At 43.7% G+C, this 17,909-nt stretch overlaps 1 protein-coding gene across 1 annotated transcript in view; it reads right to left on the reverse strand.

Moving 5' to 3' along the window:
• The window catches only part of pip5k1ca (phosphatidylinositol-4-phosphate 5-kinase, type I, gamma a), a 57,236-nt gene that overhangs the window by 6,546 nt on the left and 32,781 nt on the right, over positions 1–17,909 (reverse strand). The window contains exons 8-16 of the mRNA XM_084067495.1: positions 16,142–16,347; positions 14,675–14,758; positions 14,061–14,109; positions 11,409–11,493; positions 10,796–10,957; positions 10,297–10,438; positions 9,568–9,600; positions 9,169–9,288; positions 4,501–4,819 (exon numbers count right to left, since the gene is read on the reverse strand). Of these exons, the coding sequence (XP_083923621.1) occupies positions 4,501–4,819; positions 9,169–9,288; positions 9,568–9,600; positions 10,297–10,438; positions 10,796–10,957; positions 11,409–11,493; positions 14,061–14,109; positions 14,675–14,758; positions 16,142–16,347 (1,200 nt within the window). The remainder of the gene's footprint in view (positions 1–4,500; positions 4,820–9,168; positions 9,289–9,567; positions 9,601–10,296; positions 10,439–10,795; positions 10,958–11,408; positions 11,494–14,060; positions 14,110–14,674; positions 14,759–16,141; positions 16,348–17,909) is intronic.

Raw genomic sequence — 17,909 nt, forward strand, 5'->3', positions numbered from 1 at the left:
TGCAGTTGGATACTGTAAAAATAGTTACACCAACATTGTTGAAGTACTTTTATTCTTGATGAATCACTGTCCATGTAGAAGAGCCTAGTAAATGAATGAGATTAAACTGAAGGTTTCAGCGGATCTTAGTTAAGACAAGCAGTTTTGTTCATAGAACAAAACATCATACACTAAGGAAATCAGATGCTTTCATTCCCACACCAGCTGTGGGAGAAATGTTGTGGAATTCAAACAAGGCGGATCTGGAGATTTGCGGCACACAATTTGAGACCAGCACGTCTACCCACAATTACTTGCTTAATATCATGGCAGTGGGAATGGAGTTACAACAATGACAGCTGAACCGGGGTTTCCTCAGACAGACAGAGACAATCTGGGTCCACCCATCTGGAAACGTACAGCAGGTAAATGGAGATATGGAAGATGGTGGAGGATGAGGCAAGCGGGGACAGACCCTGCAGAGCAAGAGTAATGGAGGGGCAAGGTGGAAGATAATGAGAAGGTCAGAAGATGGAGTCAAGAGTAGACCAGGTAGCTGCTTTCTTTTCAGTTCACCGCTCCTCCTCTTCACACCCCCCCCCCCCCCAATCAGAGGAGAGACAAAGAAAAGAAAAAGGGCACGGTGAGGGCGGCAACAAGGGAGATGAGAGTAGAGGGGGAAAGAACACAAAAGAGGGCTGCTGAGGGAGGAATAAAAATCATGGGGAAGGATAAAGAATGAAGTGGTTGAAGGAGTATAATAACCAAAGGAAAGTGAGAGTAGATGAGGGAGAAGAAAAATGAGACTGCAGCTGAAGGAGAGGAGGAACGTAGTCATGAGAAGTGAATGTGGAGACTGTTGATCGTGGTTGAATAATTCAAACGCTAGCCATTCAGACGAACTTGTGAAGTGAAGAGCGCTAGCGGCCCAGTGCCTCAGCTGACTTCAGCAATCACTCCAGACTCCTCACCGCTAAACGATATACTGATATTTCCCGGGGGAGCAGGGCGATCATATGTCATGCCCTTGCCAATACCATGTCTATTAGCCGGTTCTCAGTTCAATACATGTCACCCCCAACCCCCCTTCCCGAGATATCTTGCCTCGTCTGTCTGTTCAGTGTTATTCAAATTGCTTGCGACGGGGGTGCTTCAATCCTGCATGTTATGCAGTTTGACACAAGCCATATGGTATACAGTAGTAATGCATGCATATACAGTATGTGTATATTCTGAAGATAAAATAAAAGGCTCCAAATATACCTTTTCCTATTTTGTTGTGTAACTGTGTATATACTGTATGCCAGTAAGTATTATTTTACTCAACAGAGAAACGTGTATAAGTGTGTAAAACTCCTGTGGATGCAGGAGTTTACATCAGTGTGGGATTGGGCAATATGTCTTCAGCTGACCTGCGGTAACAGACCACTTACTTTCACTGGACAGGTCAATGTGTGTGTGTGGGGCGATTATGTGTGTGTGTGTGTGTGTGTGTGTGTGTGTGTGTGTGTGTGTGTGTGTGTGTGTGTGTGTGTGTGTGTGTGTGCGTGCATGCCTGTGTGTCACCTGCTGTGAGGATGTGTGGTTATGCACAGTGTGTCCTCCTGACCCCCTTGACGCTCTCCAGACCCTGCCTGTGTGTCTCTCTGTTTCCACTGAATGAATAATAACTGGATCTTCTTAAGTTGAGACAGGGCAGGCCAGGTGAGCAGACTGATAAATAACTGAGGGAGCTCGCTGCCTAACCTGCTGCTACGTAGGACCTCTGATGGCACATTTAAGCCCAAGTCGTACTCGACCGTGTGCAGGTGTCGCGGAGTCTGAAATAGCCGCTCAACAAGCTCACAAACATGTCGCGCTGCGACATGTTGTGAGCTGGTAGATCTGCTATTTCCGACGCGCGACACCGCCACGCAACTACGTATAAATCACAGGGTGTTTGATTCCTGACAGAAGACACCCCTCCAGAGCAGCACCACCAGGGAACCTCACCAGTCGTGGAAAGAAACTAAGTATATTTACTCAGTACAATTTCAAGGTACTTTCACTTGACTTGATTATTAATATTTCTTGATACTTTATAGGCTACTTCTGCTCCACTAAATATCTGATCTCCGAGGCAAATATTGTACTTTTTACACAATAATCACAGTAACGCACACCTCTCGTGTAATATTGCTTAATTGACCAATTATACTATTTTGATGCCAATACTTTTGCACTTTTACTCAAGTAAGATTTTGAATACAGGCCTTTTACCTACTGATCTGAGTACTTCACTATCTGGAGCTGTGATCACTAGCTCCATCTGCTATCTACCTGCCTCTCATACATTCATTTATGGCTCTGCTTCTGGGAGTATTTAGACCTGCCAAGTGCCAACACAACACTATCAGGTAGATCTGATGGTAGGTGATTGTTGCTGGGAGGACAAGAATGCTGGCAGAACACGCGGGCGCACACACACACTCACACTCACACACGCACGCACGCACGCACGCACGCACGCACGCACGCACGCACACACACACACACACACACACACACACACACACACACACACACACACACACACACACACACACACACACACACACACACACACACACACACACACACACACACACACACACACACACACACACACACACACACACACAAATAGCAGAGACTAGTGAAAGATGAAACTTTCTCCCTTTCTCTCCAGCTCTTGCTAATATCAAAGCTGTTGACTGTATCTGCTCAGTACTGACAACTGCACACCATTAGATCCCATTGTGAGCAGAAGTGAAGTGAAGCTAGCTGTTTTACCTCCTCCCCACACACACACCCCAAACCACACTGCAAATCGCCACTGTCGGGTGGAAACCTTGTATGTCCAAAACCAAAACCGTTGCTTTTCAGGAAATGGGGGAAAAAATAACCTGTGTTCCTATGGTTCAATATTTATAAAACCCAGACACACTTAACCACTTTCACAATCTTTTCAAAAATAGCGTAAAATAGCCGATCTACAAGCTTGTGACGCGTTGTGAACTTGTGACTGTAGATAGGCTATTTTTGCTACATTTGTGTGACACTTGTGTAAGACGAAGCAAGTCCTTCATTTACAGAAAAACATAAAAAGTTGAAATATGGGGATACAAGGTTTCTGGACGACTGCGACATGCTGTTAAATACACTGCACTGCACACTGCAACCTTCATCTCTCTCATACCAGTGCTCTGGACTCAGCTCCTTCTCTGAGGTCCTCGTGTCAACGCTTCTGTAGGACAGCATCATACAGCTCAGACTAGTCCATTCAATCACAAGCAACAGTTCAATATTCATATTGCAATGAAATAATATTTTATTGCAATATATGTTGATATATATCTTGTATATATAATATATTCTGACAACACATATATATCACACCGGGATGCCAGTTGAATATGCCATGCCATGCTATCTTAAAGGAGCAATTCACCCACTTTCAACCATACTGTAATTGGTCCTCACTAATGTTCATTTTAAAGGCTATTATTTATGCTCGGAGCAACAAGTGTCGACGGTGTCGCATACGTCTGGAAAAATGAATGGCAGCAGACACTTCATAAAATGTTGCGGACTCTGATTGATTGGGTGGAAAGACAGCTACAGTACAATGGACCACAATGGAAACAAGGCCCCTCGGGCTTTTTGTGTTATCCTTTTAGCATAACCTTTGACTGTACAACCTGTACGGAAAGTATTCAATCAATCAATCAAAGACGAGATGCGGCAATCAAAAGACCACATTCACGTTTCACGTTTAAATTTTCTGGCGAGGCTGTCGGCGAGTCGTGGACAGTATGAATGCTCAAATCTCAGAGTGTTGTGAGACACGTGGTGCGACGTGTTGCTCCGTCCATAAATTAGGCTTAAGGTCGCACAATTTCTGTGTGCTCTCTCTGTGTCTCATTGGTGGGCTATGGGCAGTTCAGAAACCTGCCCACCAATGTCAACATCGATGGGGATTCCAAGCTAATAGAAACTAAAGCCTCTCTCTTCCTGGAAGAGGCCAAAAAGATTTAATTACCAAACCCTGCCTACTGATGATGTCACTGGTAGGCAGATTTCGGAACTGTCCACAGCCCTCCTGACAGAGTAGACATAAATGGTGCCATCTTCTAATGAGCATTAGTGAGCACCGAGATAATGGGTGGAGTGGTCCTTTAATGGCTATGTTAAAATGACATAAAAAAAGATGTAAGAGATTGATTGGAGCTGGTCCTCCTCAGTAGTCTGGTTGGTCTTACAACGTATCACTTCATTGTGAACTCAGAAGCGCATGGTTTGTCTGTCTATATAAGGTACAGTATGTCTGTCTGTATGTATAATTTATACATCCTTATATCAGTCTTGAGGAATCATCAAAGTCATTAAATGTGAATGTCTGCATCCAACAATGTGTTTGCATGTGTGTATAGTACTGTAGGTCTAAGTGTGCATACTGCATACACAACAGGCTTTAGCTTAGCTTAGCCTAGCTTAGCTTACAAGGTCTGTGATTGGCACGTCGTCCTCATCATCTACGGAAGCCTGGCTGGTACACCCGGAGCCGGACACCAGGCTGGCCCTATCTGCTTCCACCACCACCACCACCACCGGGCTGGATGGAGCCTCCAGGGGATCCGTGGCCTCTGCAGCCCCAGGAGAGGAGGCGGCAGCTGGGGCAGAGGAGGAGGAAGAGGCCTCGGGAGCCATGGAAGAGCTGGAAGGGGCGGCAGCAGCAGCAGCAGCAGCAGCAGCAGCAGCAGCAGCAGCAGGAGCCTCAGCCCCAGTGGGAACTTCAGCACCAGCTGTTTCCTCTACCTCACTGTGGAGAAAGAGAGAAGAAAGGGAGGTAAGATTGGTAATAACGCTGACAGATCATAGTGTAAAATTGTCAATTGGGTCATTTGACCTCATCTTGCGGACATTTACAAGCTCTCAATACATAGAATACATTGGGTTGCACTATAGGGCTGGAGCTATCGGTTACTTTCTTAGCGATTATTCTATTGACTACTTTTTTCAATTAATTGAATAATTGAGATGCGCTTTTTTAGATTTTGTTATTTAATTACCATATATCAATTAATTGACACTATATGGCTTTTTTATGATTGACTAAATTGATTAGTCTGATTAAAAAAGCATAATCTCTGCTTGACTTTTGGGCTAGTACACCCCAAGTTGTGAGTTTGATCCCAGTACATTACTTGTTTTGTGTGTTGTCCCCAGACCCCAGTTCCAGTCCTCAAGCCAGCCTGCCCTAGCCTGGTAAACCCTCCCTCCGGAAATCTCATTTCCATTTGATTTCAGGAAGGAGTCTGGTCTGAAACGCCTTTCTGCAATAATCGCTGTGGGCTGGAGTTGGGCGGGAGTAATACCGTTGACTGACAACCCCTTCAACCAATGATCGTTTTTCCCCTTCAGCCAATGAGCAGTTCATTTTGACGAGCTCCAGACTATGTGACGCAACGGGACTTTTGGGACGGCCATGCCGAAAATAGGTTGCCTTATTGGGATACATGCGTGTCACTCCCCGCCCCTGCCGGTTCTCTAAATTTATATTTTTAAATAGGCTCTGTCATTATTAATTGACCACATATATGAAGTTAAACAACTAAATTCTATCCAAACGATATGTTAATAGTAAATTCCGTGCCTCAAAAAAGAAGTTTGAGACCGTTTTAAGAACGAAACTAAGAAGTGACGGCACTCGGAGAACAACAATGGCTGCCGTTCGTCTTTTGTCGGCGGCTCTCAGGCTGCACTCGGGTTCATTCGGGCTCACTCGAACTCGCCACCTGATTGGCCAACTGTCGCTGTCAATCACAGAACAATGAGCGACGACGCTGATAGGCTCGGCGGCTCGGCGAGCAGAGCGATTATTGGAGAAAGGCGTTTCAGACCAGACTCCTTCCTGAAATCAAATGGAAATGAGATTTCCGGAGGGAGGGTTTACCAGGCTAAGCCTGCCCCACTGCCCTACTCTGACTTCCTGGTTTGCCTATGTTGGGTCTTTTCCGAACCCAATACTCCCTCCTGCACAGTGCACCCTATAACAGGCACGCACGCATGCACACACACCAATAGTGGGTTAATTGGGGGCACTTCCAGTAAGCTACACCAATAAAACAGAACAGATGTGCAGGACTATTAGATTTGAACAAACAGGCTCTAAGTAAAGTTTAATGGATGTGTTAGTGTGTGTGCGCGCGCACACACGTGTGTGCGTATTCATGGTCTACTTGCCAGCCGCCACTCTAAGACTTGCCAGCTGTCTGTGTGTTACCACAATCCATTATTGTTCCTGGCCAGATCACTGACTATTATAGGAGAAAGGATTTAGGCTTATCCAGACTGCTTTCTCAGCTTGTGTATTTGAGCTTCGCTTCACTAGAGTAACACTCTAGTGAATGAATAGTGAGGAAGAGCTGGCATCTTACACGGAGAGAGCTGATTGACTGAATGGTTAATAGGGGGCACAGGGTGACAGTTACCATAGAGAGGGTCGTTCTCATTTTCTTGTCTCCTCCACATACTGTACAGCATCTGTTACCCTGACAGTCTCCCCCTATCCCCGTCTCTGCATCTGTTACTCTTTCTCTTACAGCCCCCTTCTCTTCCGCCCTGTCTCATCCATCTCTACTCTGCTCACACCAGGTGATCTCAGGCTGCTTGGAGAAGCAGCGGCATCCAGATGGTTCATCCCCCTGTTGCTGGCTCTGTGTCATTCACCTTTCTAGCCCTTCACCCCCAGCCATGTCTACCAGAACCTCAGGCCACTATGTTGAGCCCCTAGATGGGTCTCTGCATCAGACGCAGATGTTTAATCAGTCTCCCTCCCTCAGCAGCCTCACCCTGATCACCCATACTCAATCCCACCCTGTTCTGAGCTAAATAACACAGCTTTCCTCAATTCAATTCACATCAGTCAAATACAATCGACTGCAAATGATTCCAATCCAGTCCAGTTCCTTCAATTTCATATTCTACACAAATACCTATAGTCGTGCAGGCTCAAAGAACTGAAACACATCACAAGTTGTGAGTTTGAGCCCAGTTCTCTACTTGTGTGTTGCCCGATCGTACCCTTGCCTCTCAGTCTGATTTCCGTTTAAAACTAGAAAAAGTGCTCCTCGGAGCACAGGTCTCCGCCAGGTCAGGTACGTTATTGTGGCCTCCTGGTGGCGCTATAATAGGCCAATGTGAAAAGGGTGCCATTTCTTCTTAGGCCTTTCACGGCAATCGGACAGTTCATGATTTGAGGCATTTTGTTCCAAAAGTGTGTTTTGCTAAATTAGACCTGCTGGTGGCGCTATAACAGGCCAATGACAAATGGGTGGCATTTCTTCCTCGGCCTAGTGGGAATGTGCGTGTGAAATTTCACGGAAATTGCAAGCTGCGTTCATGATTTGAGGCATTTTGTTCAAAACGGACCAATCCTGCAAACTTTGGAAGCCAACCTTAGCCAATCAGGATGGAATATGGGAAATCGGGCAGATCCGGGTTGATCACATGACTATAGAGATACTCTGTACCAATTTGCATGAGGTTTGGATAGAATCTGTAGGGGTGATGTAAAAAATGGGTTTTGCACAAATCGGCCTCCTGGTGGCACTATAACATTTGGAGCAGAGGTTCTGAATTGGCATCGAGGGAGTGTGTGTGCACAGTTTCGCAGTGAGCGGGCCAACGGTGCCGGAGATTAGCTGGTAACACACGGACAGGACACACACACACACGTCACACACACAGACAGACAGACAGACAGACAGACAGACAGACAGACAGACAGACAGACACGTACGGACGCGTCGGACGGACAGGGGGTAAAACATACTCTCTCGCCATGCCTTTCGGCCTGGCGGAGACAATGAAGCTGAAGTGAGATAAAAGTAATCTTAAAACATTTTAGAATATGGGGAGGTCTAGGTTATCTCTGTGTTTTGCAGGGTGGGGATTAGTTCCAGTCCGGAAGCCGTCCTGCTCCACTGCCCTATGTTGACTTTCTGGTTTGCCTATGTTGGAGCTTTTCCAAACCATCACTCGCTCACAGTGTCACCCATAACACACACAAGCACACGCACAGGGACACGCGCACGCACGCACGCACGCACGCACGCACGCACGCACGCACGCACACACACACACACACACACACACACACACACACACACACACACACACACACACACACACACACACACACACACACACACACACACACACACACACACACACACACACACACACACACACACACACACACAGTGCCAAATAAATCCTGATAAACACGTATACACTCTCTTAACCTAATTAGATGCCTTCTCCAGATAGTGCCTGGCGCATGTTGTCTGTCCATAACAAGAAATTTAAGTAGACCTCCCAGACCCTAATAACAAAATGGGTTAGTGCATTCACCCTTCATCATTCTTCTGTCCATTAACATGGGACTTAGTATCTCAGACTTAGTAGTATCTCTCAGCAAAATTGGTGAGGTTGTGCGTGGGCGTGCATGTGCGTTTCATGTTGCACAGTGAGGGGCGCTCACCCAACAGCTGGCTTAGTCTAGGTAGGAGGCTGGCAGCAGATTATTTATAGCAGGGTGCCAACCTCAGTCATATTAATGATTGGGGTCATGGACTACTCATTATAATGGCTCTACAGCTTAGCTAACCCTATTAGGTTGCAGGCTCTTTACCTGGCTGGGTTCTATTTCTTGTTGTTTACAATGGAAAGAACATACTGCTCTACGCTGCCGATGGTACTGAGGGCGCCGCAGCATGGTTTTAGGGATCGGAGCAGCACGTGCTAGAAGTTAAAAACTATTTAAATGCCCAACAAATGAGTGCTTCAAATAGGCTTTCAATAGTATAATACCACTTGTCCTGATGTTCAACTAAAGTACATGAAACAAGAGCTCCTTTAGTACAATTAACAAGAAATCCTCTGTGTTAATTTATCCATTTGTGACTTTGAGAGTTAAAAAAATGTAAATTCAAATTTAACTCTCAATTAACACTCAGGATCTTACTGTGTACCGCTAGTGTGTGTCACTGGACAAGAATAACTAATTTATATCTTAGCCTCAAGTGACCCATGACACCCAACACTGGTTCTGGTCTTAAAGGTATTGCAAGCACGCACACACACACATCCCCAGATGTACTGTACCTAGTGTCAGGCCAGCTCTGTGGAATGGTGATGGTGGGTTCACTGTCATGCCTTTTCACCTCCACCTCCACTGTGATGGTCTGCTGGTCCTCATCACGACAACGCAACTCCTCCTGGGTTCTGCTTCCACAAACAAACATAATGTACACAGAGGAAATGACATGTACAAAGTGAAACAGACACGCACGCACAAAGTCCTACTCATAAACACAGACCAACAGACTGACCTAGCACAGTTTCCCCTCTCACACACACGCACACACCTACCACACCCAAACACCGCTGTATAAATATGAAACTAAGAGCTGTGAAAACACGGACGGGACTTTCAGCATGTTAACTTAAAACAAGCATGGCCTTTGTGAAGTGAAAGCAGCATTCACAGTGCCGCAGACTCACCGCCCGTCGTGGCTGACAGACTGGGTGTGTCTCCTAGGGACAGCAGGGACAGAGAGAACAGTGTCAATACAAGCTTCATGGTAGGTTGTCATATTGGGCAGGACATCAGGGCGGCTTCCTAAATGATGCGACAGGGCTGGGGTTTCAACATAGACATTTCATATGATTTCCTCTCATAATTGGTACTGTATGTGACTGCAACATTATCAGAGAAAATGTTATATGCAAATCCTAAATCTCAACTGCTGTTTGGAGTCAATAATGAACCAAAATGAAAATCAATATGCTCCCACTAAACCTGACTTGACTATAAGTTTAGTTTAGTTTATTTCTATCATCTTCATTAGAATCCATAACATCACATACAGCAACATAATCAAAATGTAACATAGTAACACTCTAAGCCTGACTTGACTATAAGATTTCAACCTTCCTCTTATCTTTGACAGGCAATACCAATATACGTACGTATATCAACTATAGTGAATTAATGTCACAGAGACTACACCGTATCATTTGCTTACATATGGAACTGAACACAACTGTGTCAGTTCACTGGGGACAGCTAAATGAAAATTGTGTCCATTCATCTTTTTGTGTCTAATGGTAACATTAATAAGGAGGGTAGGTTATCATGTTGGGTGACAAACAATCCCTTCCTGTGGCAACTCCACAAAGGGGTTCAAACTGCAGTGACTGGGATATGGAATATCTCATGTGTGTTGGTACCTGTAGCGCGAGTGCTCTGATGTGTCAGACGGAGATCTCTCAGGAATGGATAGAGAGGTGGTGGAGGAGAGTGTGGTAGCGATTGAGGCAGTGGTGGCCTCTTCAAATGATGGAGGGGTGGAGGTTAGGAGGTCAGGTCGCCCTGCGAGAGAAAGACAGAGATAGAGATAGAGTAGCGAGATAGAACCATGATATTCTATAAGGGAGTTGCAATCATTGCAAAAACAGTGCAATTCAGTAAAACTGAAAATGTGGACTCCCGGCGGCCAATTTCCTCAAATGTAGGCTTGTGGACAGTTTCTCCCCAGGCCATAAGATTTCAGAACTCAAGAACAACAAGAAATTAAACTGTACTAGGATTACAGTTTATAGATGTGGAATGTTAAGATTCTGTTCACATTTTTGTAGTACCAATTAAGATTGTTGCTTCTATTTTTCAATATCTGAGAGCGCGAGAGTAAAAGAGACAGAGAGCAAGAGTCTCAGACAGAGTGTTTACCTTCATCCTCTAGTGTGGGAAAGCTGCGTGCTCCTCTCAGGTCATAAATGTTCTCGTCTCTCTCACAGGGCAGCCGGCTCGCTGACCAGGCCGCCCCAGGACCAATGTACTTGGGCACCGTCAACGACACACGGCCTTTCTTAGACGGAGATGACTTTAGAGCTGGTGGAAACATAAAGTGTGATGAGAAATATTGTTGCCACTCAAATATTCTCAAATCAATGCATAAATTGGCTTTTGAATATGCATAATGTGTCCTGCGGTCAGACAAGCAATACCCATATAGACTACAAACACCTACTCTTTTTTTTTTTTACATTGATAGCAACATAAAATGTCTTCAAACAGGGGAGCACAGCATATGGTATCAGAAACCTTTCTATTTTTGTGAAACCTTCACCTTTGAAGTGTGATGCAAATGAGGGAAATCACACAAGGCTCAAATTGACTTTTTCCCCCCAGCGTGACATTATGCCTGCCCTAATAAGGCATTCAGCAATATGATTTCCCTGACAAGGCTTGGCAACAAAACAAAGCAAATCTTGGCATTTGAATGGGTTCCTCATCACAGAATTGACTATGTAAGGAGATGTCTCCATTTGAACAAACTCACAGGAACTCTTCTTGAAGACGTTGTTGCTCATGAACTTGAAGAACCTGTCGGCGTAGAAGCCTGGCCGATGGACCGATACTGTGTCCTAACAGAGAGAGATAGATTGAGATACGTAGGCAGACGGAGAGAGAGAGAGAGAGAGAGAGAGAGAGAGAGAGAGAGAGAGAGAGAGAGAGAGAGAGAGAGAGAGAGAGAGAGAGACAGGGAGGGAGAGACAAAGTGAAAAGGACCACCAAACCAAGTGCAGAAAGGCATTTAATCCTGTCCATCATCTGATCCACTTTACTAAGCTTTTTTCTCTGGACCCACACAGAGGCCAGTGACAGAGAGGAACAGGTAGAAAGGTATGGATACTAGAAGCCTGACCGATGCCAGACTTTTGGATCTGATGCCAATTTAGGAAAGTCCTGGCCACCGATTACCAATGTCTTGACCGATATTTTGTCAAAAAGTGCAAAATCTATTTGAAAAAAAAGGATTAAAGTTTTTCAAAAATAGAAAAAAAAAATGCTTATCTACAAAGCTCCCAATGTGTTGCATGGCGATGTATTGTAAGCGTGTACTGTATACCTGGTGTTTTTAAACATTTTTGAAAGAATTCGCCTATGACATTCCCAAAATCGTGTCACATCGGCTGTATAATTGCAGACACTAATGCCGTCAAAAAAGTCAAATAATGGATATAATGGATATATCGTCTGGCTCTAATGGATACACAGCCTCTGGTACACAGGCGTGACAGGCTAGAGGCTAATGTAGTCCGTCCATTATTCATGATCCTACAGGCTAAGATCACACTGCCACTAGACCAGACTGACAGATGACACTGGGTATTTGGTTTAGACTGATAAAGGAATGGATGGAGGGATGTACATACGGGAGGAGTAGACGGACAGACGAAGATAGAGGAGGGTGGTGGTAATGGGAGCGAGTAAAATGTTAAGGTAAGCATTAAGCAAGGTAAGAGATGAGGAGAAAGGAACTCAAAGACATTATGTAAGCAAGGAAGAGAGAACCCGTGGTAAACAATTATCAGCTGAATGCAGATGAAGGGACAGAAGCCAACTTGGCCCAAGTAATTTCAGAACCAATTATAGTGGAAAAAAGAACTGTAACTGCCAACAGAAGCCACTTAGAAATCCAACTACTCATCGCCCAGTAGCTATTTCTGAGCTTTGAGCCAGCATTGCTCGAGTGCGTGTGTGTATGCTAGAACAAGATAAAGATAATGTGGGAGAGAACGAGAGAGAGATTCTAAAATAAGAACAACAGTCTAGTGCTGATGTATAGGGACTAGGGAGGGTGGGAGATGTGCAGGTGATTGGGGTCAGAACTATTTTTGAGGCTTTGGGAGAGACAGAGGAGAGAACAACACCGAGAGGGGAAGGATGAAGAGATAGTCTGAGCTCTCATGCAATGCCTGGATGTATGTTTAAAAGATTCACTGCATGGATTTGTTTTCGCTTTTCTCTCCAGGTCTCACATGCACGCACGCACGCATGCACGCGCGCGCGCGCACACACACACACACACACACACACACACACACACACACACACACACACACACACACACACACACACACACACACACACACACACACACACACACACACACACACACACACACACACACACACACACACACACACACACACATAGACACACCAAGATTATTATAGTGTCGAACTTTTCATTCGTTTTTATTTTTATTTACTTTTTGTTTTCAATTTCAGTGTGTGAATCTGGTCTATGGAAATGTAGTTGAGTAACACTCCAGAGAAACAGGCAATAAGTGAAATGAAGAGTCAAAAGTCTTCACATAATTACTGGGAAAAAAGAAAGAAAGAAAATAAATAAAATTATAAAACAACTGCCCCAAAAGGGAATAATTTAAGAATGCTGAACATCAAAGAGAGTTAAAACAACAACAACCAAACAAAACAGATCTTAGCTGTAAATGAGATTCAGCTCAAGCAACCTGATAAACTAACCGTTGTTCTTTTGTTTAGCCTCCCTAGAGACCAGGGCAGACAGTATCAGACGGACTAGACTATATGTAAACACAGCTGTCACATGTCTGGCTAGGATGGTAACACAACTTAAAAAGGACATTGAAAGCCAATAAAATGAATTCAACATGTATTCATTACTGACAAGGGCTCGCATAGCAGAGCTCTAGGATGTATTGTTGAACTTTTAAACCCCTATAGTTCAAGGTGTCTTCAGGTGCTAGACCAAGCAGGTCTTTTAGCTGTCCTGCTGACTAAGCTCAAATTAAACGGAGACCAAGCATTAGCACTTATAGTCCTGAAGATGTGGAAAAGTTTTGCTTATAATGTCAGAATCTGTGTTTCCACCTGATGATTCCCTACACAGGTTCACTATTTTTGGTTAAATAAATTGAAAAAAAGGAAAGCAGTTTATCATGTGCGGACATTCCCTTTTTCTTCACTTGAATATGTGTTTAAATCACAGTTAAACGTTTGCCTATATCTTTTCTTTTTAACCTGTCATTGTAATATATCGTTTTTCTTCTCAATAAACATCTTGATATAAGAGCATCGATGTGATTATGGAGACTGTATGTTGAGTATGTGCGCCTGCCCAAGTTTGTGTTTTATGTATAGCGGCATTAAAAATGTAAACTCACCCCATCATGAACCAAAGCCTTCCACGTGTGCTCCAGTTTCTTGATTAGCCTGCAGACACAAACAGAAGCACCCTGTTAAAACATGTATCACGGTCACAGGCGATAAACATATAAGCAACACATGCCTGCAGGCTACGCATGTCTGCCGAAGGAGACCTGAAGTGATTAAACATGCCTCAATGCTATTTAGATAGACAGACCTTTACTAATCCCCTGGGGGAAATTCAGTCGCCATAGGCAGCACAGCAGTTATCAGTTACTTCATTTCCTCTGTATCTGTACTCTGACATTTTTAATAATAATAGTAATCATCGTAATCATCATCATCATCATCATCATATAAATCAGTGGTTCTCAACTTTCCTGGATGAGGACCCACTTGAAAATCTCAAAATGGTTTGTGGCCCACCCATTTGACCACTTAACAAAAGTGGTCAGATGGGTGGGCCGTGTGCATTTTCAGAGCACGGTTATTTTGCAGAGCAGCTGTTGCTTCAGACAGATACACGAGTGTCTATTCTACACAATACTGTCTCACGTGATGTTTTTACATACAAGTTACTGTACAACTGTAGCTGATGGCATGTGGCATGTGATGCAGTTCTGATTATTACCTGTAAGATTGCAAAATGTCAATGAGTCCAATGTAGAGAAGAAGACTCTCCCCTTTCCCATTGACTGCTGGGATGCCTCCCATCCTATAGAGAGAAGAATAATAAATTTTCTCTGTATCAATACAGTATGCTTTAGTTACAGATCACTGTTGTTGGGCAGAAACCTTGCATGTCCAAAACAGTTACTTCTCAGGAAATGGGTTGTCACACACACCACGCCAACAGGATTAAATCACTCTCCAAAACTTAAACGATGCATACCGAGCGCATAACCCGAAAGTCTGCATATAGTTTGGCTGCGCACATCGCCGAGTATGGACTACATATTATAATACTCAGACAGACGTAACCACTTTCACTTTCAGATTTATTTATTTTCAAAAATAGCTGATTTAAAATCTGAGATTTTTCAATGCACATCGATCCTGAATATTTGAAAGAGTGTCGATTTTCATTTGCTGCACTATACATACAGCACAGCTGGTCCCTCTATATAGAACCTATAATAACCTTCTTAACTCTCCCAGGTGGAAAAGTCAAGTCAACCAAATGCACTTTTCTCACTATGAGATTAGCAGCGCAGAACAGACTACACACACACACCCACACACCGTTGTCAACTTGGATCAGTGCCGTCTCTCACTGCTGCCCTTTCAGATCTCATCACTCCACTTGTCTCATTTGCTCCACTTGAAAATGGTTTGCGGGTCTTATCACAGCGTGAGATTGCTAAAGATGGCAAGTTCAGAGCCTCCGAGACTGGTTTTGATTGACAAATATGAGGTGCCGTTCTGGACAGAAATCGATCCAAATTGCGCTTCTTCTTTCAGTCTCTCCCGGTGTTGTGTGTGATTTGGCTTGACTTGAATCCAGAACGGCGCCTCACACAAAGACAAAACAGCACGAGTGCTGTTTGAAAATACTTAACATATGAGACTAATGAACAAGGAAAAGCAAAGGGTACCAGCAAGCCCATATGCAAGCAATGCTACATAGCAGTGCCAACCAACGGTACAATAACAACACATTTTGTTTGTTTAGATATAGACACTAGGGGATTAAAACTATAGAACTAATATAGGCTATGAAAAGGCATAACTATAATTGAGTAAATATGATTCATTCATATGAATTTGTATAAAACAAAATAAAAACATTTAAGTAACATTTAACTTTTCCCATGTGGTATTGAAAATGGTTTCAATATTTTTTTAGGTAGAGTATCAAAGTAAAACATTGGACATTTATAGATTTATAGTGAAACATAAAAATGAACAACACACAAAAATTCCAAAAATGATGGTGGCAGTTAATTGAAAAAAAAAGAAAAAGGAAATATATATTTTCGATGAATGCCTCCAATTAATCGGTCACATCGCTAACACACACACACACACACACACACACACACACACACACACACACACACACACACACACACACACACACACCCTCAGCCAAACTCACGTGTCGTCAGTGTCGATGGACTCCCCGCAGGCGGCTCCTCCCTGGATGGACTCCATGGCTGTGGAGTAGAGGGCTTTCTGGGCCACAGGTCTCTTCTGATCACTGCCCCCCTGTGAGCCCTCCACCTGTCTCTCCCTCTCTGCCTGGTCTATGTTATGGACCCCCAGCAACAAGCTGTAGTCCATGATCTTAAAGCTCTCCAGAACCTGGGAGAGAAAAGTAGGATATTGAAATCTCGGCCGATATCCATTATCCATTATTATTAGTATTGGTCAAATCGATCAATGCCGATACCGATACTGCAAAATACAAGTTTCTAGTAGGGTTTACCTTACACCTGTTAAACAGTAACTGTGTTTCTGGGTGCAGGTTCAGCAGACTTAAAAATAAATATATACAGTATATAATAAAATAAAATAAAAACAGTGCATTCTAATTATAACAGTAATAAGCGTCTGATTTCACTACTGAAGGAGATTGATTGATTTACTTGCACAAACAATTGCAATCAATAGTCAAAAGACAATACACCACATAATATACAATATGACATATAGCACCATGAGCACATGGATATTCAATATGGGTGGTCCCTTTGGCAATGGACCCTAGGGCTGGGCAATATGACTTAAAATGAATGTCACGATTATTTCAAACAATTGCGTCACTGTCGGGAAGCAAATCAGAGTCCCGTATGAGTACACATAATTTTAAGACATACCCTGACCACAAATAAACCACTGAATGTTCAACTGTATTATCTTTTTTTGGGGTAGAAGGGATGTCACAGAACCCAAAAACAGTTAACAAACTATGAAAAAAAAAGCGAATTATAAAAACGTCACTCCCGAAAAAATATATTTTGATTAAAATCAATTATCAATTCTTGTTTCATATTTCATTAAATTGATTAGTTTGATTACCCTTTGCACCCCTATTTACAAATGTAACCAAAGGGACCGAAAGGCTCCATGACGATTTGGCTGTGCAGGGCACACAGCCAAACACACGTGAGCCAGTGATTGATGTGACAGGCGCAGTGCTTTTACCACACCAGACACCCCATGTTTCACTGCTCACTCACTCCTAACAAAGAAGGTCTAATTTATAGATGCAACCCCCTGGGGGTGGGGGGGGGGGGGGGGGGGTAAACACGCACATAAATATCTGCATCACACTGCCTTCCTCCTTCCCCTCTCGTCTCCATCGACATTGTGTTCTGTTTTCCCTACTGAATTCACACCTCCGACTCGCTTTCTTCCATCTGTTTGCCACACACCCCCTCCCCTCCCCCAATGTCTCTTATCTAATAATACTCAAATTAATAATAGTAATAGTCTCCTTTTAGTAATTGTTGTGGTATTTGTCACTGAACATTTTCAAATAAGTGAAATTTGTCCTCTGCATTTACCCACCCTAATTATTAGGAGCAGTGTTAATGCAGCACCCAGGGTGCAGTTTAGGGGTTAAGTGTCTTACTCAGGGACACACAGACATAGACTGGGCGGACCGGGGGATGAACCGGTGATCTTATGATTAAGAGATTTTGGTGTGGAAGGAAAAAGACCGTCGGAGTACAGTTAACTGAAGTAACTGAAGTCTGTTTCACTAAGACTAGAGTGATTTAAGTGATTTAAAAAGTCATGCTGCATTAAACATTACACACACACAGGATGCTGTGTGAACCAAAACCAGCGCTCCTGAGCTCAACTGGGTGGAATAGCCAACATCTTTACCCTCCACTCCCTACACACTCCATCATTGTTTT

This window comes from Gymnoscopelus microlampas (genome assembly GCF_963454915.1).
Source record: "Gymnoscopelus microlampas genome assembly, chromosome: 9".
NCBI classification, from domain to species: domain Eukaryota; kingdom Metazoa; phylum Chordata; class Actinopteri; order Myctophiformes; family Myctophidae; genus Gymnoscopelus; species Gymnoscopelus microlampas.